This window comes from Labeo rohita, chromosome 4, assembly GCF_022985175.1.
Source record: "Labeo rohita strain BAU-BD-2019 chromosome 4, IGBB_LRoh.1.0, whole genome shotgun sequence".
Lineage (NCBI taxonomy): Eukaryota > Metazoa > Chordata > Actinopteri > Cypriniformes > Cyprinidae > Labeo > Labeo rohita.
In genome coordinates, this window is record NC_066872.1 from 33226701 (window position 1) to 33253743 (window position 27043).

General features: G+C 36.4%; 1 protein-coding gene across 1 annotated transcript in view; it reads right to left on the bottom strand.

Annotated features, from left to right (window-relative positions):
• The window catches only part of exoc4 (exocyst complex component 4), a 143264-nt gene that overhangs the window by 15781 nt on the left and 100440 nt on the right, over positions 1 to 27043 (bottom strand). Inside the window, exons 12-15 of the mRNA XM_051107798.1 lie at positions 15248 to 15384; positions 11394 to 11549; positions 10058 to 10236; positions 1962 to 2103 (exon numbers count right to left, since the gene is read on the bottom strand). Coding sequence (XP_050963755.1) covers positions 1962 to 2103; positions 10058 to 10236; positions 11394 to 11549; positions 15248 to 15384 — 614 coding nt within the window. The remainder of the gene's footprint in view (positions 1 to 1961; positions 2104 to 10057; positions 10237 to 11393; positions 11550 to 15247; positions 15385 to 27043) is intronic.

Sequence of the window (27043 nt, forward strand, 5' to 3'; positions counted from 1 at the left end):
CTAATTATTTTCACATTTGGTATATTTTTGCAAATTTTTTTTTAATAAGGGAGTTTTTTAAAGGTAGTTTGTATTAATGCTCCTATATGACATAAAGGCCTACAGATGCAGGTCAAAAATAATAAATAGTATAATTAATTAATTAATTACAGTTTTTATACAAAATATTAAATACGAAGTATTAACTCAAGTAACTAAAGTATTAACAAAATAATTCATACACAGACACACACACATGCACACACAAACGTACATATGTTATTACATATGATTATATTCCACACACACACATATATATATATATATATATATATATACAGTTCATTTATAGCATCTGATGTTTATATATATATATATATATATATATATATATAGTTCATTTATACATTAAAATAGCAAATAATATAAATAGATACATTATATACACACATTACACACATACACTATAAATATAATAATAAATTAATATTATCAATATTACATAATTATTATAAATAGATACATTTTATGAACCGTCATTCTAAAAACGTTTAATAAATAATAAATAAATAGATAGATTAATTTATTTAGATTTATACATAAAATATTATACATTAAGTATTAACTCATAAAATGAATCGCACATGCACACACACACACAAACATATGCAATATATTATGATTATTACTATTAAGTTTTGCATATGTATATATATAGTTTTTGTATAATATAAATATACACATTATATAAACACGTTATACACACATATTATAAATATAATAATAAATATATAATATTACATCATTTAAATTATTATAAACAATCCAAGTTTTATAAATATTTTATAAATATAAATAAAAATAAATAAAACATTTTATTTTTTAAAAAAGTAAAAAAACAAAACAAAAAAAAAATCTGATTTTTTTTTTTTATTTTTGTTTTACTTTTGAAAACATCTTGAAACATCTTTCTTCGAAATTTCTTCTCTGACTATTTCCACAAAATCTAAATTATCATTAACCCAGTTTGAATGTGTGAGTTATAATTTTAGAATAGGGAACACATACAGTATTTACTATTAAGAGTTTTCCTTGAACACATTCCAATTTTGCTTCTTAATAATAATTAGTAAGTTGGTTGTTATGTTTAGGTACGGGGTGGACTAAAGTATCTAAAATATGGTCATGCAGAATAAGGCATTAATATGTGCTTTATAAATACTAATAAACAGCTAATACGCTAGTAATATACATGCTAATAAGCAACTAGATAATAGTGAGAACTGGTCCTTAAAATAAAGCGTTACCAGTTATTGTTATCATACTGTATGCGAGTAGTGTTAATGCCACTCTAGACTGTCATCGGTCTACAGAGAACTGCCAGATGCTGGTAGTGAATATCTAGCCTCAGCTCCATAAAGGCTGAATGTACTGGGATGATGAAATGCCCTGTGAGCAGGTGCATACGTGTTCATGGCTACAATCTGTGAAGTGTTCAAGCATATATAGGTGCACAGAGAAAGAGCATTCTCGAAACAGAAAGAGAGAGAAAATGAGATGAAGAGGTTTCCATAATGGCCTCCAACAGCCCTGCAATAAACCTCCCCTTTCTCATTCGGCATTAGAAAAGCTTTAAGCGAATCCGCCTGCTACCAAAACCATAAAGCCTGCATCCTCTTCTTCTTACCTTCTCTTATGGCTTAATTTACCCTCAAGCACTGTCAGGGGAAATTTGCTTGATGGAAAAAGTCAATAACGCGTAGCATGGGAGCCGCGAGTTATTGTTTCCAAATCATAAACAGGATCACATAAGCTAAATGATATCAGAGAATAATCAGGCGAGCGGGAGGGAGGGTCTGTGGAGGAGGGTGTGCAGAGAGAATGACCCAATGGTGCTATGGTTTAGATCTACAGCTTTTAGGTTTTTGTTTGTATGAAGATATCTTGAGACCTGTGTATGGAAATGAAGTGGTCAGACCTACCTGACCTCAAGGTGCAACACCAGAAGGCAGCGGTCAGCGATGTCCTGGAAGGATCTGGAGAGGTCAGTCAACGTCTGGAGGATCTGCTCTCGACTGCGGATGTTCTCGATGTTCACCTGAGCATCTGAGCCTGGGGATACACCTACAATAGACAAAAGAAAATAAAAGAGAGTCTGAGCCATAAAACAAATCAGAAAACACATTTATAGCCACCAAGTGGAAATACCTCCCAGACTTCCTAATAAGTAATGCCAACAAATTCAACAAGCTCATGTAGATCCTCAAATGTGCAATGTAGCATCTGTCCAGTCACTTGGATAATTTGTAAACACATAGCATGAATTCATGATGTAGAAAGACCGAAACAGTAATTTCTCATAAAACACACTCCAATAATCTTATTTACAACTTTAAAAAATCATTTTTTACAGTGTAGTCAATGAGACGCAAACACACAAGGCCACAGGATGAATATCAAACCGTAAAGTGTGTGCGTGTGAGTACAGGCGATCAATGAGGCACGAGAGACGGCGATGGACACTGACTTCCTGTAACTCTCTGCGACATGTTTCTGCACTTCTGAAGGTCACATTGGCACACACACGTATCTCACGGTATATAGAGGCGAAGTGTGTGTGTGGACGTGTTTGCTGTGCTGATGGATGCCGGTTTGCTCATGTGGTCCTGGGTCCCTTGTGTTTGTTCAGGAAAATGGCCAGTGCCATTGAGCAATTATATATATACACACAGACCACTGACAAAAGAGCGGAACACACGCGTATGTGTGTGTTCATTTGCTAGTTAATTATTGTCTGTCTATAACTCTTATTAGAAAAAAGGTTTGTGGGAGATAAGGGTGTGTTTGGCATGGAATGATTAAAAACGCTTGAAGACAAGAAGAGCAAATATAGCAGTGATGACCAGGTGGTAGATTAGAGGGACTGGGTCACCAAGGACTGATATGTAATTCCAGAGAGCACAGAACATTCCCCTGATGTGACATCCCGCGGATAACACAACTGTCAAGCTGTTGTAACGAGCAAACAGTCTGTGTTAGGTCTATTTGGCAGGGTAATTCAAAATGAGTATCAAATCAGCAAGAATAATTTTTCCCGAAATTACATTAAAACTTCTACAATAATTTACTCATATTCATATAACCCACATGAACTTATTTAATCTGTGGAACAAAAAAGAGGATGTTTTGAAGAATATTAATGCTGCTCCTTTCCGTACAATGAAGGCAAATTAATATGCAGATGTAACTTGTGTCTCTCGCCTCCTCTGACTACTTATATTCAACTGTGACTGGTTCCAGTTCAAAAGTTTACATACACTTGATTCTTAATACTGTGACCCACAACTGTGTTTTTTGTTTAGTGATAGTTGTTCATGAGTCCCTTGTTTGTCCCGAACAGTTAAACTGCCTGCTGTTCGTCAGAAAACTACTTTAGGTCCCACAAATTCTTTGGTTTTTTAGCAATTTTGTGTATTTGAACCCTTTCCAACAATGACTGCATGATTTTGAGAGCCATCTTTTCACACTGAGGACAACTGAGAGACTCATATGCAACTATTACAGAAGGTTCAAACGCTCACTGATGCTCCAGAAGGAAAAACGGCACATTAAGAGCCGGGGGGTGAAAACTTTTGAAATTTAAAGATTGGGGTAAATTTAACTTATTTTGTCTTGTGGGAAACATGTACGTATCTTCTGCAGCTTCTGAAGGGCAGTACCACATTTAAAAAATATATATATTTAGGCAAAATAAGAAAAATGGACACATCTTCATTCTGTTCAAAAGTTTACACCCTGGCTCTTAATGCATCATGTTTCCTTTCAAAGCATCAGTGAGGGTTTGAACCTTCTGTAATAGTTGCATGCTGGTCCCTCCGTTGTCCTCAGTGTGAAAAGAGGACAAAATCATACAGTCATTGTTGGAAAGGGTTCAAATACACAAAAATCTGAAAAACCAAAGAATTTGTGGGACCTGAAGGATTTTTCTAAAGAACAGCAGGCAGTTTAACTATTTGGGACAAACAAGGGACAACATGTGAACATCTTTTATGTGAAATATCTTATTCAGGTTAGTACTAAATAAAAAAACAACATGCATTTTGGTAAAATAACTAGCATTTTGCAGATTCTGCAAGGTGTATGTAAGTAAGTACTATTTGTACTTGCTGTAAATAAGTACTATTTGTTCAATATAACATACTATTTCATGAAGCTTTTAATCATTATCTGATCTTGCACAGCCAGCCAAAGTAAAACCAGGTGGGTGCAACCAAAAAATGCTGTTTATTTAAACCAGTTTATCATTTTAGTGAAATCTGGAACTTCGCCTTTCATAAACAGCACGATACACACATCCAGAATGCACTGCAAATCCAAAGGAAGCCAATGCTGCACGCCAATTAACCTGCATGTTTGGATTATGCAGTTAGTGTGAATTCCATCCATGTGTAGAGCTGCTTGTCAAGTTGTGTGTTTGTTAACACATGTGTGCTCATGTATACACACGCCAACTGTCAGTGAATGACTGAGTGCAGCGGCATGTGGCAAAGCATGGCTGCTCTGTTGAAAGTCTGCGTGTGCCAGGACCCCCTGCCCCAGACCCCCCATTGGTGTGCGAGAGAGAAATGGGGCCTGCTGTCCATCGCCTCCGAGCTCGTCCCGCCGCGATGGTATGATCAAGGCTGCGCTACATGAGGCGACCAATTTAGAGTCCACTGAATGTCTTCTTCTGTCTTCCGTTAACTTATAGGCTTTTAAATTTCTTTTATCGGAGGCTGTGTCGATCCTGCACTTGTGTAGATGTGTGCCCGTGTGCGTGTGCCGGGCTCATCCAATTATTTTCAAATCCTATCTCGCCTAAGCGTCTGTTCGATGCCATCTGTGAGAGGGTGGCACTCATAAAGACAGAGAGAACGAGAGAGCGGAGATCAATCATTTGCTGATACCCTTCTTCGTGGCTACGTCCCACTGGCTGACAGGGTGAAGTTTAAGCACAGCGGCTCTGCCCAAAAACTGCTGTTGAAAAACTGCATCATCTCGCCGCACACCTCCCACCGGCTGTTAAACACGGCGCTCTAATAAACAAGATATCTGACCTCTGCGGCAGCGGAGGGAGAGGGAGACGAAGAGAGATAAAAAGAGAGACAGAAGCCTCATGAATGATGCATGTGATTGGCTGAGAGCGTTAATTATTCGGCTGCAGTAACAGCGGTGACATCTGCATGGGGAGAGCCGAGCTCTGTCTGCTGGCGACCTTTGACCTCACTGCGTCAGCGCTACGATTTGCCGGCTGAGCCTTTAGGACAGAACTTGAGAGGAGGGAGAAAGTGGAAAAACGAGTAGGTGTCCTCGGTTAAAGCTATTTCAGAAATTAAAGTGTGTCTCTGTGTATCTGCACACATTATGCTAATAGATGGAACGAAGACCTTTACTGCTGGCGATAAAGGTACTTTAAAAAACTCCAAAAACCAACAGAACGCTTGACCCAAGACTCACTCTTTCTTTGGCACTAAAGGCTAGAAATGCTCAAAGCTCTGCGATATGAGAGCGCTGAATCTATTGAGCGCTATGGGAGGATGGATTTGAAAGCATGTGAAAGGAAGAGGGTTGTTTCGACAACGGTTTTAAGAGTTTTGCGTTTTGTCTGTCTAGCCTAGGTGGGTATAAAGTGTTAAAAGGTCTTTTTCTAAGGCAATGGTCAGAAGATAACGCTTGAGATACAATTCAACCTGTGGCTAAAGTACCTTTTAGAAAAGCTGAGCTCATTTGGCGGTCATCTTTTCTTAGTTATGCAAGTATAGCTCCTATTTACATCAATAAAGAATAGTGAGCAGAGTTTTTCCCTTTCAGCTCTGTACAAATAGTCAGTTTCTTTCTCCTCATACCATCTCTGCTGGGGCTTCCTGCTCCTGCTGATACTATTGACAGTTTTGACGTATGTTTTTTGCTTTATTTAATATTAAAGACACAACGAGAGAAGTGATGTTAGTGAGACTTGGAATCTATTTAACTGTTGCCAGGTTGCCATCAACATAATTTTGTGTGCATTTTGGGGTTGAATGGACCGTAGTTGATCTGTGATCTGTACAGACCAGGCCCCATGGTTCGGCATGCATGTGATCAGCAGATTAATTCCAAACTGAACCATAACGTGTTCACACGTGTTTACACACTCAAGCGATTGAGTACAGCGCAAGAAAGAGAACTCAATTCGGTACATGAAGCAAGCACACACAGAGAGGTTTCAAGAATACTTTTTGTGCACAAAGAAAACAAACTGACAAATAAAGTTGTTATTTTTGCTTTCTTTGCGCACAAAAAGTATTCTCGTAGCTTCATAAAATTAAGGTTTAACCACTGATTTCACATGGACTATTTTAACAATATCCTTACTACTTTTCTGGGCCTTGAACGTGTCAGTTGCATTGCTGTTTATGCAGGGACAGAAAGCTCTTGGATTTCATCAAAAATATCTTAATTCAAGTTCCAAAGATGAACGAATGTCTTGTGGATTACCAGTCTTAAGTAGCACTGTATATTTGTAGCAATAGCCAAAAAAAACATGTATGGGTCAAAACGATCAATTTTTCTTTTATGCCAAAATCATTAGGATATTAAGTAAAGATCATGTTCCATTAATATATTTTGTAAATGTCCTACTGTAAATATATAAAAACTTAATTTTTGATTAGTAACATGCATTGCTAAGAACTTCATTTGGACAACTTTAAAGGTGATTTTCTCAATATTTTGATTTTTTTTGCACTCTCAGATTTAAGATTTTCAAATAGTTGGATCTCAGCCAATTATTGTCCTAACACATAATACATCAATGGAAATCTTATTTATTCAGTTTTCAGTTAATGTGCAAATCTCAATTTCAAAAAACTGACCAATATGACTGGTTTTGTGGCCCAGGGTCACATTTTTCATTCAGTAACACGGCTGTACATAAAGTACAAAGAGAACACGCATGCTAAATAAATGTACTGAGATTAAACAAAAAAAGTGATGTGAACAAATAATTTGTTCAGAAAAGAAAAAAAAAATGGATCAATATCATCTCATAGCATTTCAAATTCATCCTGAAATGCTGAACCAAGAAGCCTGTTATAAAGATGATTGGCCTCTATTACCTTCAAGAAGTGTCTGACACGTTGTCTCTCCAGACATAAGGAATCTACCACAGATTGCTAGCAAAAAAGTGTTTTATCTGTATGCTCTAAACTGCAAGTAATGCATTATCTTTAGTAAAAGAGCCATGGTGGCTTTCACTTTTCATTTTGTGCCAATTTATGCAACATGGAATGGAAATGCTGCATTATCTGTGAAATATTGCTATATTCAGTTTTCAATTAACAGCATTCACTTACTAAAATAGCTTCTCTAATATTTCATCTGAATGTACTGAAGATCTCAAGGTCCAAGCAGCATCTTTATCTGAAAGTCTGAACAGCCAAGACAGACACACACAAGGGAGAACATATGTGACCCTGGACCACAAAACCAGTCATAAGTAGCATGGTTATATCTGTAGCAATAGCCAAAAATACATTGTATGGGTCAAAATGATCTATTTTTATTTTATGCCAAAAATCATTAAGATGTTAAGTAAATATCATATTCCATTAATATATTCTGTAAATATATCAAAACTTAATTTTTGATTAATATGCATTGCTAAGAACTTCATTTGGACAACTTTAAAGGTGATTTTCTCAGTATTTTGATTTTTGGCACCCTCAGATTCCAGATATTCAAACAGTTGTAACTCGACCAAATATTGTCATATTCCAACAATCTATACATCAGTGGAAAGCTTATTTAATCAGGTAATGTATAAATATCAGTTTAAGAAATATTGACTCTTACGACTGGTTTTGTGGTCCAGGGTCACACAGAAACACAGCTGTCCTGAGAAAACAAAGCCGCAGATAAATTCAAGCAGGATTACGTGTTACGAGAAACATCCCGGATGGGCAATGAGACGCAAACTCTCAATGTCTTCATGACCAATCAAAGCCCATCGATTTCTAGCCAAACAGCAGGTCCAAGGCTCATGAACGTAACCTATTGTCAAATCAAATTTAGATTACATTAAGATTCAACACCATGACGCTAAAGAGCAGAATTATCACACGCATCTTATCGCGGAGGTCCGAGTGTTTGTTTTAGCAGAGACTGGAGGGACGGAGATCGAGCAATGCCACGGATTAAACTCACTGAGACAAGGACAAGGTCTCACTGTCTGTCTGAAGAATACTTCTAGCGGGCACCAACGCCACATCAGGGTGGTCACAGGTGCATGAAGGATGTCTGAGCACGGTGGGCCTGCGTTTTAAAAAGACAAGGGCAAAAGAGCTCTTTCTCTCTCTGTCTAGGAACTCTCTTCAGTCGATCCACTTCAAAGCTCAGTCTCTGGTGGTGAGACGCTGTTTAATCTCCCCCACATTACACTGGCAAACGTGTATTAGTCTGCAAGACAAGACAGGAGAAAATGACTTGTTCATACCTGACTGGCTCCATAATATAAAATCCAATTTAAGGGGGGGTTACAGAGATAAGGGTTTCCGTCGGCGACGGTCCCATCAGCTCAGCAAACACTAAATAATGAACAATGCTGAAGCTGTCCCACCATGATAAAACACTCCATTACGGCTTCTGCACAGAACTAATGGTAATTACACCACGTCCTCCACCGCGCTCTTATTGAATTTTTATCTGCTCCGGACGCGAGTCGCTCTGAAGCAGTCTTTACCCAAAAAACAGAAATAACAATAGTTTTAAAATAGCTTATTTACAGAATTTACTGAAAGAAGTTAAGGAAATTCGGAAGGTATTGTGTGAAGTTTCACCGATGTGGCCGCAGTGATGTCAGAAATTCAACGGTGAAGTTTCATTGAAGTCTGGAAACTGAATATTTTTAAGTCACTGTAACAATGTATGTAAAAACACAGTTTTTCTTTTGAGTCAATGAACTATATTCTATCAGCTCCGATGAAATGGCAAAACACAACTGTGCACACAATAAGTTCCAAAAGTTGGGGGACACTGGGATTTAAAAGTAATTTACAACTGGAAATACATAGTATGTTTAAGGATTATCAACAAAAACCAAACCAAACTAAAAAAATAAAAAACAAACAAACAAACAAAAAATAATTATATATATATATATATATATATATATATATATATATATATATATATATATATATATTTTTTTTAATCTATTTAATAATTTTCATCTTTAATTAAAATTTAATTAACAAAATATTACATTAAAATCTATTTTTATGTTATTATTTAAATAAAAAAAAATGTAAAAATGTAAAAATAAATAAAATAAATATAATTTAATATAATTTAAAGTTGGGTGACACTGGGATTTAAAACAAATTTATAACTGGAAATACATAGTACGTTTAAGGATTATGAACAAAAACAAAAAACAAAAAACCCTGTTGTGACTTAAAATGAATGAGAAATATATATATATATATATATATATATATATATATATTTTAACGCAATTTAACTATTCAAATTATTTAAAATAAAATGAACAAAAATTTGTTTAAAATCTAACTTAATGCAATTATTTAAATAAAAAAATATATATATTTCATCTAAAATATTTTAAATAAATAAATAAATAGTATCTGGAAGTACACAGTCAGCTCAAGGATTAAGGGAAAAACCTTACTACCTAAAATTAATAAAAATATTATTATTACTATTTATATATTTTTTAAATTCACTAAAAAGTGTACATACCAAATACCAGATCAAAATCATGTTTATTTTTTAATTTTATATATACATACATATATATATATATATATATATATATATATATATATATAAAGCTAAAATCAACAAAATATTTTTTTTTAAATCTAATTTAATTAATTTAAATTAATCAAAATAGAAATAAATTAATTCAAATGTTTTAAAAAAATGTACAATATAAATAAATAATTTGAAAAAAAAAAAAAAAAAAAAAAAAAGGAAACTTTGACTCACTTTCACAGCTGGACAAACCTCCAGCCAAACATAAACACACACACACACTCACTGGAGCTCTGGGGCAGGCTGCTGAAGAAGCCCCTGAGGCGGGTGGCGAGCCACTCCATGCTCTCCTGCAGGTTAGCGAGAGCCTTCAGATCACTGACATCCCTCAGAATCTCATTCTGAGGAATCAGTTTATCACCCAGATTCCCCGTCAACACCTCAGACTCCTTGGCAAATGCGGCCCTGTGAGAAACAGAAGGAAAATAATGAACATTGAACATGATTTGTGCCCACACCGGTGTTAATGTGCACTTTAAAAAAAGCTCTTCCCTCACTCTCCTTCTCATAACCATAGCAGCAGCTGTTGCTGAGCTTCACAGGCACATTCAGATGAATGATGCTCAAGCAAATCTATAAAGTCAGTATTTTCTTTGACCTCCTCCTCTCTACAGGTCTGTGATGAATGTGGGAGGAAAAAAAAATCCACGCGGCTCATTTCTGAGCACTGTGAAATTCCCTAAGATAAAATGCGGCGTCTATTGAACGGAAGACTTTTTAACAAGCTTTTATCACTCTGTATAGGATTGCCATACATGTGGCGTAATCCCTCTTTAGCTGATGAAACTGTCAGGGTCATTTATATGATAAAAGCCTCCCGCTCGCCGTCTGCGCTTAGCTTCAACAGGTCGGCTAGATTGGATTTTTCTGTCCCACATAACTAGTTCATTTATTTATTGTACAATTGCAGGCCATGGCACATCCAAACCGACGGGAGAACACTTTGAGGGCAATTTTGATAAAAACGAAGGCTCCCCTCCTTCTCGTCCAATCACAGTTTTCCTCATACTTGTGTCTTCTTTAATTCAAGTGAGCACTTGAGAGGAAAAGGGAGAAAGGGAGGCAGATAGAGCGAGCAAGTGAATTGAAAACAGAATTGCGTGTGTGTTCGGGATGCTGGAATGTTCCGGCAGATAGTGTGATTGCCTGCAGTTGAATTTGTTCTTGTTCAAAGATGTCTGCTAGGGCTATAAGGGCCAGATTTCATCCTCTGTAGCACAGCGCACAAACAGAATACCAAAATGCTTCGTCTGCATCTAACGGCTAAAAATAACCTTCGTTTTTGACTAAGACAGAAAACCCAAATGCAATTTCTGAAGTTGAGTACATAAGTGTGTTTATTGATCTCTTTATAGGATGTAGAGGCCTGCGGATCGGTGTTACACAGCACGTGTCCCCAGGCGTCTCTGACTGTGCGTTAACTTGCCTGGATGTGCGCTGATAGGAGTTGTGCGAGTGTGTTTGTACATACTGTGTGCTCTGTGATGAATCTGTGTGGTGAGCTCACAATGGGGACAGTGTGTATTTGTAGTATGCATGTGCGTATTAGCGTGTGTTCTCACCGTGTGAAGTCCTCTTCCTCTTCTCTCTTCTGTCGGAGCTGTCTGGGTTGGGTCATGCTGGCCCAGTTGGGCAGAGACTGCAGCAGGCGGCTGATGTCTTCATCTTTAGCCCAGGACGCACTGATGGTCAGCTTCTCCTCGCACTGTACGATACCCCTACAACACACACACACACAGACGTTGTGTTCCCATGTTTTATGGGGACATTCCATTGGCGTAATGGTTTTTATACTGTACAAACTGTATTTTCTATCGACCTACACCTAAACCTAGCCCTTACAGGAGACTGTGCACACTTACACTTTCTCAAAAAAAAAAAACCTCATTCTGCATGATTTACAAGCCTGTTTCCTCATGGGGACCTAAAAATGTCCATGTCCAGGACATTTGGTCCCCATAACGTGATAAATACCAGGTACACACACACACACACACACACAGGTTTATTATCCTCGTGGGGACTCTCCATAGGTGCAATGGTTTTTATACTCTCCACACTGTATTTTCTATCCCCTTACCCTAACCCTAACCCTAAACCTAACCCTTACAGAAAACTTTCTGCATTTTTACTTTCTCAAAAAAACTCATTCTGTATGATTTATAAGCTTTTGGACCCATGGGGACCTCAAGCCAGTCCCCACAATGTCAAAAATTTCAGGTTTTACTATCCTTGTGGGGACATTTGGTCCCCACAATGTAGCTAAAACAAGTACACACACACACACACACACACACACCACACAATGGTGTCAAAACCACTTCATGATTAAAATAAACTGATTAAACTACGGGAACATGGAAACTGTGAGTAACATTTTAATTTTCATGAAAAACATTTAACAGGTATTTTAGTATTATACATTATTATACAATTTTTATTAAAAAAATTAATTTATACCTGTGTATTAGCGTGTGCTAAAATAAAATAAAATAAAATAAAATAAAATAAAATAGATTTAAACCTGCATGCAATGTGCAAAACACTAGCCTAACACATTACATAATCTTTCTTCTAAGTAACATTTTAATTTTTATTAAAAACATTTTTAGTTATAAGTTATAAAATAATACACACACACAACATTATAAAATTTAATATTATATACACTACTAGTCAAAAGTTTTTGAACAGTAAGAGTTTTAATGTTTTTAAAGAAGTCTGCATTTATTTGATCCAAAATACAGTAAAAGCAGTAAATTGTGAAATATTTTTACTATTTAAAACAACTGCATTCGATTTGAATGTAGTTTCGAATGTATTTCAAAACTAAATTTTCAGCATCATTACTCCAGTTTTTGGTGTCACTTGATCCTTCATAAAGCATTCTAATATGCTGATTTGCTATTCAAGAAACATTTTTTATTAATATTATTATCAATATTTTAAAAAGTTAAGCATATTTTTTTTTTCACAATTCTTTGATGAATAGAAAAATCCAGAGATCACCATTTATCTGAAATAAAAAGCTTTTGTAACATTATACACTGTACCATTTAAACGCTTGGAATCTGTTTTTTTTTTTTTTGGTTTGTTTTTTTGGGGGGGAATTATAGAAATTAATACATTTATTTAGCAATGATGCTTTAAATTGATCAAAAGTAATGATTTAAAATGCTACAAAAGATTTCTATTTCAGATAAATGCTATTCTTCTGAACTTTCTATTTATCTGAAAAAATTCTACTCTGCTGTTTTCAACATAATAATAATAATAATAACAAATGTTTTTGAGCAGCAAATCAGAATATTAGAATGATTTCTGACTGGAGTAATGATGCTAAAAATTCAGCTTTGAAATCACGGATAAAATACATTTTCAAATAGAAAACAGTTATTTTAAATAGTAAAAATATTTTAAAATATTACTGTTTTTGCTGTACTTTGGATCAAATAAATGCAGGCTTGGTGAGCAAAAGAGACTTCTTCAAAAACATTAAAAATCGTACTGTTCAAAAACTTTTGACTGGTGTTAGTAAGTGGGCTAAACACTGGCCTGACATGTTATATCATCCTTCTCAGATCATTAGCAATAGCTAAAAATACTATACATTTATTTTCACACATTTAAATGTTCATTATCCACTGATTCATTAAGTACTATATAATGATGTTGTTAATGACTTGTAAATGGAAGTTATCATAAAGTGTGATGAAACTCTGCGCAAGTAGCTAAAATAAGAACAAAGTCTATGATTGGCTCAGGGATTGGCCAAGCTCCATTTCACTTCACGTCTCAAAAAGTGGCAAAAAATATGAAAATGAACCGTAAGTTCAGATAAATGTCTTCAGAATTGCGTAAGCGGGCCATTAAAAGTGTGCACTGGATGACAGCTGAACACGGCTCCACTGAAGAGTTCGGAGGATACAGAGAGGCAGACGGGAGCGCGGATGAATGAACTGTTATTGTCTGCGACGTGTAGATTGATTGAACAGATCATGTAGAACGTAATGCAGTGCGTTTCACTCATCTTATGGATGAGAAGGAGGGAGAAAACAAAAGAAAGACAGAGAAGGAGACAAAGAGAGAGACAGATTGGTAGCATGTGATTATTGTGCGAGGAAACGGCTGCCTCTGCACTTTCTACCCATGATTGAGCTCAGTTCAGACCCCTGCTGACTTACACATATGTGAGCAGACACAGACACACACACACACATTTCATTTAAACACATGAGCAGACAAATCATCCAATGTTTCTAATTCCAAGGTTTTCAGAAATCCATTGACTCCCCGGGGTTCTGTGAAGGTACTGCAGGGAGCAGACAGATTCATTTCTAACTATTTTAATGAACATTTATTAATGATCTGAGGCATTATGTAATTTCTAAATGTTAGATAACGTTCTCAATAAAATTAATTAGCATTAGAGAGAAATGCTCCATCTTTTAGTCTTATTTAAACTAATCTTTTTGCACTATTCATTAAAGGAACCGGCTCATAGCAGAGTCATCCACTGATGAATCTGTCTACACAGGCCACGTTGTGCGTCTTTGATTCACTAATCAGAAATGCCTCATAAGAGTCATCTGTTCAAGAATCAGACTACACTGATCACGCTGTAAGATTCTGATTCAGCAAGAACCAGATCATAAGAGTCATTCTTTCAAAAATCTGACTATGCTGTTCAAGCTGTGTTTGATTCCCTAAGAACCACATCATAAGAGTCTTCATTCGAGAATCAAACTACACTGGAAACACTGTTTCCTGATTCACTAAGAGATTATTTTGATTCACTAAGAGGAAACACTTCATGAAAGTCATTCATTTAAGAATCAGACTACACTGCTCACGCTGTATGTTTTTGATTCACCAAGAACGATTTCATAAGGTTCATTCGTTCTTGGAAGCAGACAACACTGGTCATACTATATGTTCTTGATTCACCAAGAACCACTTCAAAAGAGTCATTCGATCAAGAATCAGACTACACTGGTCAAGCTGTATGTCTTGGATTCACTAAGAACCACTTCATAAGAGTCATTTGCTCAAGAATTAGACTACACTGGCCGTGTTGTATGTTTTTAATTCACTAAGAAGAACCACTTCATAAGAGTCATTCGTTCAAGAATCAGACTACACTGGTTGTGCTGTATGTTTTTGAATTACTAAGAACCACTTCATAACAGTCATTCATTCAAGAAACAGACTACACTTGACACACTGTATATGTTTGATTCACTGAGAAAGAACCACTTCCTAAAAGTAATTTAGTCACAAATAGGACTACACTGGTCACGTTGTATGTTCTTTTTGCATGCAGCCCTCTGGATAATTTGCCAATAAGACATTTCTTGCCAGTATGTTACAATACACGTTCTTGATGAAATGATTTTATGTGTCACAGTATTATTACCTGTATGCAGAATTGCAGATCTCTTTGTACTCCTTGAGCTTGTCACAGACCATCTCCAGGAACTGGTTGGAGTATGCACTGAGGTCCTGCATCAGACTCATTAGATCCTGAATGGACTTCTCCACAACCACAGTGCTCTGAAAACACAAACAAACACTCAATATGATACACTCTGCAGTCAGGGCATCACCTCCATTCGTTTCTATGAATCAGATGATTGCTTTAGAGACTGTAAATGTCGCTGTTGTTGAGAAGCGGGGGAGGTTCTGATCTGAGGTCAGGGTTGAGTTTAAGGATGACCAGTCCAGATGCCCTCTATAAAGGACCGTGATAGACTACAAAATGCTACAGTCTATCTGCTCAATTGCATGCCTTTGAGCAAACACGCCAAATAGCCCAAAAAACAAACACGATCAAAACCCTCCATTCACCTGTCAGATCCAGACAACCTTTCTGCTGTAAATGAACCGCGATGATACAGAAACATATGACCATGGATATTATTTTATATGTGTGGCAGTGACAAACCTCCACTCGTCCTCTTCCTCAGCCCTCCCTACCATTTAACAATTTCCCCTTGCCATCAAAGCTAATGATGCTAATAGCAGAACAGAACAGAGTGAAGGGCCAAAACAAAAGATCCATGAGTATTAGCATAGCTTCCAACATTTGGCTATGTTTCTAATGCCAGCAGTGACTGACTGAAAGTGACAGCGAACGTTAGCACAGCATTGGCAGTGGTGCTGCCTAGTGCACTGAATCATAACTTCCTTGTGGCATTGGCACAACGCTCTGTTTAACTGGACTCAGCATTAACTCAATCCAACCACATCGTGACCCATCCTGCCCAGCAGGGGGCAGCGGCGAGTGCCCCGAGTAGTTTGTTCTTATTAGCGCATTGCTGCACATTTGACGCACAATCTGCTAATACACATATCAATGCCTGCTGTTTGTGCCCCCTGCCTGAGCCCCGGGGGCGGAGAGCGAGGTAATGATCCGTGGCACTGCCCTGGCCCGTTGAGCTCTCTAGCAGTCAACTGCACCAGGGAACCGAGGGAGGTGGGGGAGAAACGACTCAGCGGGGGAAAGCTAGCCTTCAAAGCTGTGCCTCTGGTCACACTGGAACAAGTCCATCAACGCCATAGTGTGTCCGATTATGTGTGTGAACGGGTGTCTAGAAAAGATTGGCATGGTTACTGGGAAATGTGCATAGAACACACATATCAACATTTTTCAGCATTTTGATCAAAATAGAGAATAATATGAATGTATATTTAAACTGTATGTACATATGTATATATCAGGGGCATTTCCTCTGTAGAGGCAAGGGAGTCAGTGCCTCCTCAAAATATTGAATGTGAAAAAAAAAAAACTGTAGTACAAAATTAAATCAATGCCATAATTACAAAAAAAAAAAAACAACAAAAAACAATAAAAAGTGTATAAATCACTTGTTTTACCTAAAGAAACATTTTTTAACAGACCCCCTAAAGCATGTGGTGGGTTTGGTGGGGGGTAATTGAGAATGAATGGGGGAAAGTCACATGAAAGGAGGCAATGCCTCCAACGCAAGATGACTGGATATGACCGGTTATGATCGGCTGTGATTCGTTAATGCGATAAATCCTGCATCCCATGTTCACGCGCATTCAGTGAATAAACAATATAATGCAGTTATATATATTCAAATAACTTAAAATACGTATACTTTTTCAACCTTTTAATGGCATTTAACATATAAAGTACAGTATATACAGTGTGTGCATGATAGATAGCTAGAAGGGCTGATAGATGGATGGATGGATGGATGGATAGGTAGATAGATAGATAGATAGATAGATAGATAGATAGATAGATAGATAGATAGGGGCTGCCATAACGATTAATCACGATTAATTGCATCCAAAATAATAGTGTAGATAGATAGATGGATAGATGGATAGATAGATGGATGGATGGATAGATGGATGGATAGATGGATGGATGGATGGATGGATGGATGGATGGATGGATGGATGGATGGATAGATGGATAGATGGATAGATGGATAGATGGATAGATAGATAGATAGATAGATAGATAGATAGATAGATAGGGGCTGCCATATCGATTAATTGGATCCAAAATAATAGTGTAGACAGACAGACAGACAGACAGACAGATAGATAGATAGATAGATAGATAGATAGATAGATAGATAGATAGATAGATAGATAGATAGATAGATAGATAGATAGATAGATAGATAGATAGATAGATAGATAGGGGCTGCCATAACGATTAATCACGATTAATTGCATCCAAAATAATAGTGTAGATAGATGGATGGATGGATAGATGGATGGATAGATAGATAGATGGATGGATGGATGGATGGATGGATGGATAGATGGTTAGATGGATAGATGGATAGATAGATAGATAGATAGATAGATAGATAGATAGATAGATAGATAGATAGATAGGGGCTGCCATATCGATTAATTGGATCCAAAATAATAGTGTAGACAGACAGACAGACAGATAGATAGATAGATAGATAGATAGATAGATAGATACCCAAACTACTGCCATGTTAATGAGGTTTAAATGAGTAAATAATTCTTCATGGTCTCATACTCACAAGTCATGGTCAGTCGTGTCAAAAGGGGTGATTGTGAAATTGTTGTGGCCTTTAGGAAAGTCTATACCCAAACGAAAATGTGAATTAAAATCACAGTCAATGCTTATGATGTTGACTAATTTAATATTACCAACATAATATTGACTAGATCATACATTTCCGATTTACTGCCCAGCCCTAATATAAGCTACAGAGACTGACCAGAGAAATATCATACTGAAAGCTGCAATATTTGGTCTCTCTCTCTCTCTCCGTCTCATTTGTGAAGCTCAATATTTCCCAGTAAACAAAGTCTCTAAGCTCCATTATTCAAGTAACAAATGCCCCAGCGCTCTGCGGCACATGTCTAATTCTCCTCATTTAACACACTCATTCGTCTTAGCCCCAGAAATCATTAAAAAGTAATCAAGCTCCAGAGAGAGAGAGAGAGAGAGAGAGAAGGAGAGGAAAATAGAGTTGAAGGATGGATAGAAGCCTCACAAGCGAAACAGACAGACAGACGGCAAGTGCTTTAGAGAAAAATCAAACCAGCAGAGGTTCTCTTGTCTCATCGCTAGCAAAATCCTTCCTTTCTACTTAAATGTCACACTGTGCCATGGGAGGTTTAAGATCTGTTGCCGGAAATTTCTATGTCTCCTGACCCATTCCTACTTCACTCACACTACACAGCACCTCTGAATTCTTACTGGAATACATCCAGCCATGCCAGCCTTGATTACAGTCCTGCTTCTTTGTACAGAGGTGTTTAAAATGAGCAGAGCTGCTGGAGGGAGTGTTTGCTAATGGCAGAAGGTTTAGCGCAGTATAAATGAAGAGAGTCATAATAATGAATGCTCAGCGTGCAGTGGGACTCGACTGGTGAGCGTCGATGAGAGGGAAACACAACACGCAGTGGAGCGGAGAGAGAACTTAACGCACATGCTTAGGGACACTCAGAGGCCTGAGTGTGTATATACACACACAAATCGCAGCTACACATACACACGCTCTCTCACGGAATGCTAAGTAGAACCGTGAGAGTAGAAGCAGAAATGGCAAAGCTCTTCATAATGGCTGCCAATAGTGTTGAATCTCTCACAGGCAGCTTTTCCCAACAAAAACAAAAATAACCATGTTTGCCTGTCTTACTGAAATAAGTGAAATCACATTCCTGTGAACTTCACTTTTATTTAAAATAGTCAAAAAGAAACATTAATGTGAAATATTGGCTTGTGTAACAGTATTCGTCCTTGTCAAGAGTGTTTTTAATTTTAATTATGTTATAACTGTATTGGAAGTTAAACTTGAACACAGTCAGTGGTCAGGCTTTAAATAACTATATGCAAAAGTCAAACATCTACAAAAAATTAATTTCAGGTAAAAGGTAACAGATCTGGTGTCCTAGAACAGAAATAGTCACGACATTGAGGATACTTCTAAAGCTGCTTCACAAAGTTTCTGCATCAATGTTACTTTAATGAGAACATTTCCACTGTCTCGATATAATCATTCAATGTGATTTTTTTTTTTACTTTCAGATAAATGAGAAAAGTTTTTGACTAGATACTTTTAAATGAGCAAAATTTTGAAAGAAAAAAAAACTTTTTAGTACTTTTTACATCCCTTCAGTACAGTATAAGCACAGTATTAAAAAAAACTTTAATTAGATATTTGAAAACTAACTCAAGTTACTGGTGTTAATCTGGTACCTGGTGCTAATTTTATTAATTATATGACAAACCCTATTTAACTGGCAGCATTCCTCCAGATTTTACTGAGATTACAAGATGGTGGGCTGCTTTAAGGTGACTGAAACCCTGCGACAAGAGGTTGTCCAGATGAAGGCCAAAGGTATGACACTTTCAGCCACTGCAAGAGAAGATGGTTGTTCCAAATCTGTGATTTCTTGAATATTGCAGGTTTACAATGACAGTAATTCATTTAAGTCCCCCCAAAAAGCTGGTCAAATGCACAAGAAGAGAGAGGAATGCACAAAGAGACTCTCACTGGGAATTGGGTTCAGCACTGCAGCTGGAATTGCTTGCCAGAACTGGTTCAAACCTCAGTGAGGTGAGCAAGTTAAATTTATTTGGGTCTGATTGGAAACATTTCGCTTGGCGTCAAACCGAGGAACCACTGAAGCCCAACAACATGCAGTTCCTTTCCTGCAAACATCTTCCAATCAGCCTATAACTTTCATGCAAGACAGTGCCTCCACAACACTGCAAAACAGGTAAAACAATTCCTTGAAGCTAAGGACACAGAAATAAGGAAATGGCCAGGGCAGAGTCCTGATCTAAACCCAACTGAAAATCCTTGGCGACAATGTTATGGCTAAGAAACCACCTACAGTCACCGAACTATGGAAGAGAGTGGAAGAAGAATGGAGCAAGCTCACACCAGTGCAGTGTGAAAAACTAGTGATGTTCTGCAGCCACAGATGTGCTGAAATCATTCAAAGAATGAGCCTCTACACTTCCTACTAATTTCTGACAGCTGTAACCATCCAAAATTTTTGTTGTAATCTTCTTTTGTGCTACAGTGGTTACTTTTCTCTAATCTCTGATAACTGTTTTCCACAAACTAAAGATTTGTGTTGAAATGCCTTGGTTATTTTGTCATAGATAAAATCCATTGCTTTTCCATTTTAAAATTGAATTGATTTACATTAATTCTAGGCCTGGAAATCACAATGTAAATGATTCCAGGTTTTCCATGAACATGAGAACACCAAATCCAGTTCAGAATGGATGACAGGCTGGCGGACAGATGTTGAGATGAGGCTGTGTGTGTTTAGAGGAGGTTCACGGGCCATGGGTTTTCTCCATTAATCCAGTTCTGACCCCATAGCATAGAGTTCAGAGCATTTAACCCGAACCGTTCCGGCACTTCAATTACACCACAACAGACACACACACACAAACACACGAACACACCTACACCAACCCCTTCCAGTGGGTTACAATTACAAACATTTACACATGGTGTGCATACACGCAAGCATGGTATTTGCAGAATTTATAGTAGATTAATATGGTAGAGCGATTTCTTGTGGTATTAAAAGATGCAGAAACACACAAGCCTCTCCAGGGTAAAGGAGTGTAATGCATGAGAAGGGCAGCGGTGCGACAGTTCATTTATCACTGTCAGTGTGACCGTACACCACTGAGACCCACAGACATGCACACACGTGCCAACATGACCCTGCCACTCAACCGCAACACCACCGCAATGCAACTGTGTGGACAGATGCAGATGTAGGATTTTCCTTCCGTTGAGGTGTCTCTCTAATGCCTTAGTTCACACAAAAAGAAAACCCTGTCACTATTTATTCAATCACATGTAATTTCAAACCTATATGCCTTCTTTCCTCAATGGAGAACAAAAGGCAGAACGTTTACGTTGCTTTTTTCCCATACAATGAAAGTGAAGGCAAATGGTGATTATGAAGTTCCAAAAAGCATTATAAAAGTGACTTGTGCATTGTATTCCAAGTATACTATAGCTATACGGTAGCACTGAAATCCTATTGTATTTGTTGGAATGGTCACGGATCAGAGATATTCATATAAAACTGTTCGTGCAGACCAAACCGTAAGTCATAGAGACTTGAAACTTGGAGGGATGGTAGTACTCACATTGCCTACAATGTGACCAATCAGCCTGACGGGGGCGCTACAGTGAACAAAAGTATGAAATCGCGAAAAACCTACTTTTGCGAACTAGTCCTAGGTTTTATTCGGAACCAAACCAGTGCAGAAAGATTCTCTGGAGAGTGAATATCAATAATTATCAAAAGAAAGTTTAACTTTTAACTCAACAAACTAAACAAAACATTAACTTTTAGTAAAATGCCTGTAATTCTTGAACAGAATGAGATGAGATGAATGAGATCTTTGCCAAACTCTGAACACTTCTGTACAAGCTCAATCTGAGGTCACAGGACAAAAAATAGCAGAACTTGGCCACTTGGTGGTACTATTAGAGGGAAACATAAAACATAAAAGTGGCTATAACTGCACAACCATTTGTCCTTTCAACATGAAAATCTTTGTGCACGGTCTTGGCCCAACGTGCCCTTAAGTGTCTATAAGGACATTTGCGTATCTCAAAAAAACGATGAAGTTTAACCACCTGTTAGACAAGGTTAACAGAGGCCAATCGGAATGAAACTCAGTGGGCCTGTTCGACTCACAGCCCTAAAGGTCTGAGAGAAATTTGAAAGAAATCGGGCACTGTGGGGCGATATCGCACAACATTCGTATCATAGAATAGCTCCTTATTCCAGACAACCTGGCCTCTAGATCCACTGCTGTCAAACAAAACATTTGTTAAATGATTGAGAAGTTGTCAAAAACCTACTTTTTCGAATCTGGAAAAAACACTGCAGTACAATTCTCTGGGCTCTTTAGGTCAATAATTATCCAAAAAAAAAAAAAAATAAAAAAAAATAATAATAATATTAATTTCTGAAATTTACCCTTTGGGAGGCTATAACAGGGTCGTTTAGAAAAGGTGCCTGTCCAAATTTACCCGAAATCCTATAAAGCATAAAGGAAAACTAAAAATTTCAAGAAACCTGGTGAGCAAATGAGACAGGTGATTCTAAACAAGCAAGCAAAGTTTTAAGGAGTTTGGACCACAGCTGGCACTTTAACAGTCATAAACGTTTAAAAAAATCTAATATTTCTATGGTAAATGACCTGGATTTGCCAAAAATGCTTTATTAAATAATCTATTATGGTGTTTACAGGCTTGCTACTGTAAGTAATGTCTTTTTTAAATGTGTGTTTAAATGCCTTAAAGCGCTTAAACCCTGGTAATCGCTGCTTGCAGCTATATATATTTTTTATTTTTCATAATTCATTTTCATTTCAGCTTGACCATTCTGCTAAAAATCTGTTAGACAGCAACAACATGAATTTGAATAAGTGATGAAATGTTTATTTCTGTCTGAAATGTTCTTTCAAGCCTTTATTACAGGTCTCAGCATTCCACGTCCGACATTGTTGACGGGATGAAGCACAGGCCAAACACACAAGCGCAAACCGCAAACATGCATGACATGTGTAACAACTAAATGTAAGCCTGTCATTTCTTCTAAAGCGAGGTGTTTGAGTGACAGGCTCGACCAGCGAAGCAAACCGAGCAGCATAATAGCGCCATGACTGTACTTCCTGCCGTAAATCCACCGGCAAATGATTAAGCCAGTTTTATTAGAAATCATTTAAATAAAGGTACACCGGATCTCTGGAGGAGAACTGATTACTGAACAAATGAATTCAACAGCATTCAATCAAAATGTAAATGCACATTTAATACAGCCGAAGGTCAACCTAAGGGCATAAACAACGTGTGTTTATAGGTATGTACATGTATATTGTCTTTATTTGAAAGTTCTAAATAAACAAAGATTTTGATAGAACGCACAACTTCAGGCAAGAAAAGCTATTGTGTATCCACCTCTAACTTTGTATCTCCAAACTCACTCACTTCTTCAAAGTCTCACTTTAGCATAGTAATGCAGTCCCACACATAAATCCATCATAAACGTAGCAGCTCTGACATTCAACTTCATGTTTAGTTCTCAATCATGCACACAGGCCCACATGCACCCCCTGAAACAGAGCCATATGGGGCTAATGGTGCAGAGAGGGGAACAAACAGAAGGCAATGATATACACATTATCATTATGAAAAGGATGTTTGCGTACACACATATGCACACACACCCTAAAGAAAACCCCAATGCACTGGAAATATATTAAAATGACTCAAAAAAGAAGTTTGCTTCAAATTCAACTCAAATTAGGCTTAAATCCAGAAGTTGGCCTTCTTTTTGTGCACCAGGCCACTTTTGGCTTGTTTTACCTCTACAGGCAGAGATTAGCTTCACTTCTTCTGTGCTAAACCCCCTCGTACATACAAACTAAAATACAGCCAGAGTCCGAATTCAGGCTGCAGTTGGTGATAATCGTTGTCAGTCTCTTCCACACTGCTAGTTTAGGTAGGAGTTTAGCCCAGGGTTAGGCCGGTGTCGGTGGGAGAAGATCATTGGCGAGAGGAGGGATTGTTTTTTGGCCCACAGGTGGAGAAACACACTCAGCAGGCCACTCTGGTGCAGTCGAAGCCCAAAAGACTAACGCTGGCCTCAGGGAGGAACCCAAGTCAGAATAGAGGAGTTTCTGAGGTAATGACAGAAAAGTAAAGCTAGAAAAAACAGGAGGAGGTGACTGTGCCCTAAAGGACACAAAAGAGAGTGCACACTGCATCACTGTCAGCCGAATCTTGATAAATTCCATCAGTTGAATTGAAAGGACTGCAGTCTTTTGAAGTAATAACATGAATTTGGCACATAAATCTAGTTCAGGTCTTGAGTCGGCTGACCAACGCATTAAGGTGGAGGTTCTCTAACCGCAGGTCATGAAGAGAGGTTAGAAGGGGGTGTGAAAATGATTTATTGTCAGCATGGTAAAATTGACTCTAAATACTTCTATAGCATATTAGTAGAAGTGTTAGAAATCAAAAATTCACTAAATGCTATTGCATATATTACAAATTGCTTCTGATGTTCAGATGGTCTGCAACTTAATGAAAAAAATGTTGCTTGAATGGCAATGGAGCCAGTGACAGGCATTCTTCATTTAGAAACATTATAGCATTACAGCTATAAAATAAAAAAAGGTGAAAATAAAATAAAATAAAACAGGGTAATTTGTCTGTGGTTGTGAGAGACCCTCAGTATAAGTTCTGAAATATTTTGTGATAAAATAAAAAAAAGTAAAAAATTAGGGTAATTTGTCTGTGGATGTGAAAGACCTTCAATATCAATTTTAAAATATTTCATGACAAAATAAAATAAATAATATAAAATAAAATAAAATAAAATCAGGGTAATTTGTCTGTGGATGTGAGGGACCTTCAATATCAATTTTAAAATATTTCATGACAAAATAAAATAAAATAAAATAAAATAAAAAGTCAGAGTAATTTGTCTGTGTTTATGAGAGACCTTCAGTATCAATCTTGATCATTTTGTGATAAAATAAAATTAAAATAATATACAAAAATCCGGGTAATTTGTCTGTGTTTGTGAGAGACCTTTAGTATCAGTTTTAAAACATGTTATGATAAAAATAAAATAAAATGTAATAAAAAAAACCCTGAGAAACATTTTATGATAAATAAAATACATTACAAAAAAAAAAGTCAAGGTAATTTGTCTGTTTGTGGGAGACCTTTAGTATTAATTTTGAAAAAAAAATTATGATAAATAAAATAAAATAAAATAAAATAAAATAAAATAAAATAATAAAATAAAATAAGGTAAAATAAAATAAAAAATTAAGTTAAATTAAAAAAATCTGGGTCATTTGTCTGTGTTTATGAGAAACCTACCTAATCAATTTTAAAACATTTTGTGTTAAAATAAAACAAAACAAAACAAAATAAAATAAAATAAAATAAAATAAAATAAAATAATTAGGGTAATTTGCAGGGTAAATAATGTTAATCTTGGTGTAATCCTGATTGTGAGAGACCTTTAATATCAGTTTTGAAATAGTTTGCGATTAAAAAATAATAAAATAATAAATAATAAAATAAAACTTTACTTAGAATCTGGTATGATCCTGCTATCTCTGTACAGAGAAGAGTTCCTGCAGACTCAAACAAGGTCTAGACAATGCCTCCCAAATCTGTCTGATTTCATTTCTGTAGTGATGAGAAGTCCCTAATAAAGGCCTACGCTGTCTGTGTGCCACACCGAGCTGTGCTCCACTAATGGACCTGAGCACTACAGGATGCCAATCAACAGATATCACACTCACACACACAGACCAAATATACACCCCCACACAACACAGACCCTACAAACAAAAAGGTCACTCTCATTAGTTCAACTCTAGACTGATGTGTAGGGCTGTGTGTGTGTGTGTGTGTGTGTGTTTGTTGACGGTGAATACAGTGTGATTAAAAAGGTCAGCTTCATTAGCAAAGCGCTGGTGGCAGCTCAAGTCCACATTTCACAATGAGCTTTGACTGAATGGCACAGACAGACAGTAAATCACGTCTCTAAAAACAGACTCGTGAATAAAACACAGCCTGGAATATACTGACAACATTATAGCTGCAACCATTAATTCAGGCCTAAAATACCTATACTGAGATCTGCTTTGTCTGAAAATACTTACTAGAAATAATACTGGATACTTGCAGATTCTTGGAAAACAAGAGACTGAATATTTCAGCAATTAACATGTCAAAAATTCTCAGCACTTTTAAAAATATGTGGTTACACTTACTTTATATGTGAATGCATATAATTACCAGGGCTGTCAAACGATTAATCGTGATTAATCGCATCCAAAATAAATGTTTGTGTTTACATAATGTGTTTGTGTGTGTGTATTTATTATGTATATATAAATACATACACATACATGTATATATTTTTAAAAAAAATATATATATGTTAGTTTATATTGTACATAAATATAAAAACTTTATATATAAATATACAATTTTTCTTACATCTATACATGCATGTGTGTGCATTTACAGTATATATACATAATAAATGTATACAGTACACACACATATATTATGTAAACACAAACTTTTATTTTGGATGCGATTAATCGCGATTAATTGTTTGACTGCCCTAAAAACTACCATTGTTATTTTATTGTGTAAATATATTTATACAATATTATATTATTTATTAATATTAATATTAAAAAACAGTACTTTACCATTTGTTTATATATTTTCAGTTTTTCATTTCAGTTTTTAATTTTAGTTTATAGTTAACTATAAACTAACTATAGTTTATAATAAAATTAAAATGTAATTTCTGGTAATTTTAAGCACTATTTTTTTTTTTATTTTCTTCAAGTTTTTGTAATTTTAGTACAACAAAACAAAACAAAAAAAGAATTTTTCCAACTTTTTATCTCACAATTCTGACTTTTTTACCCCTCAGAATTGTGTGATATAAACTCACAATTGTGGTTTCAGATTTATGAGATATAAATTTGCAGTTGCAAGTCATAAAGTCTAATTTTGAAGGGGAAAAAAGACTGATATGTTCCCAGAATTGTGAGTTTATATCTCATAATTGTGACTTAACTCGCAATTGTGTGTTATAAAGTCAGAATTGCGAGAAAAAAAAGCCACAATTGTAAGTTTTGTAA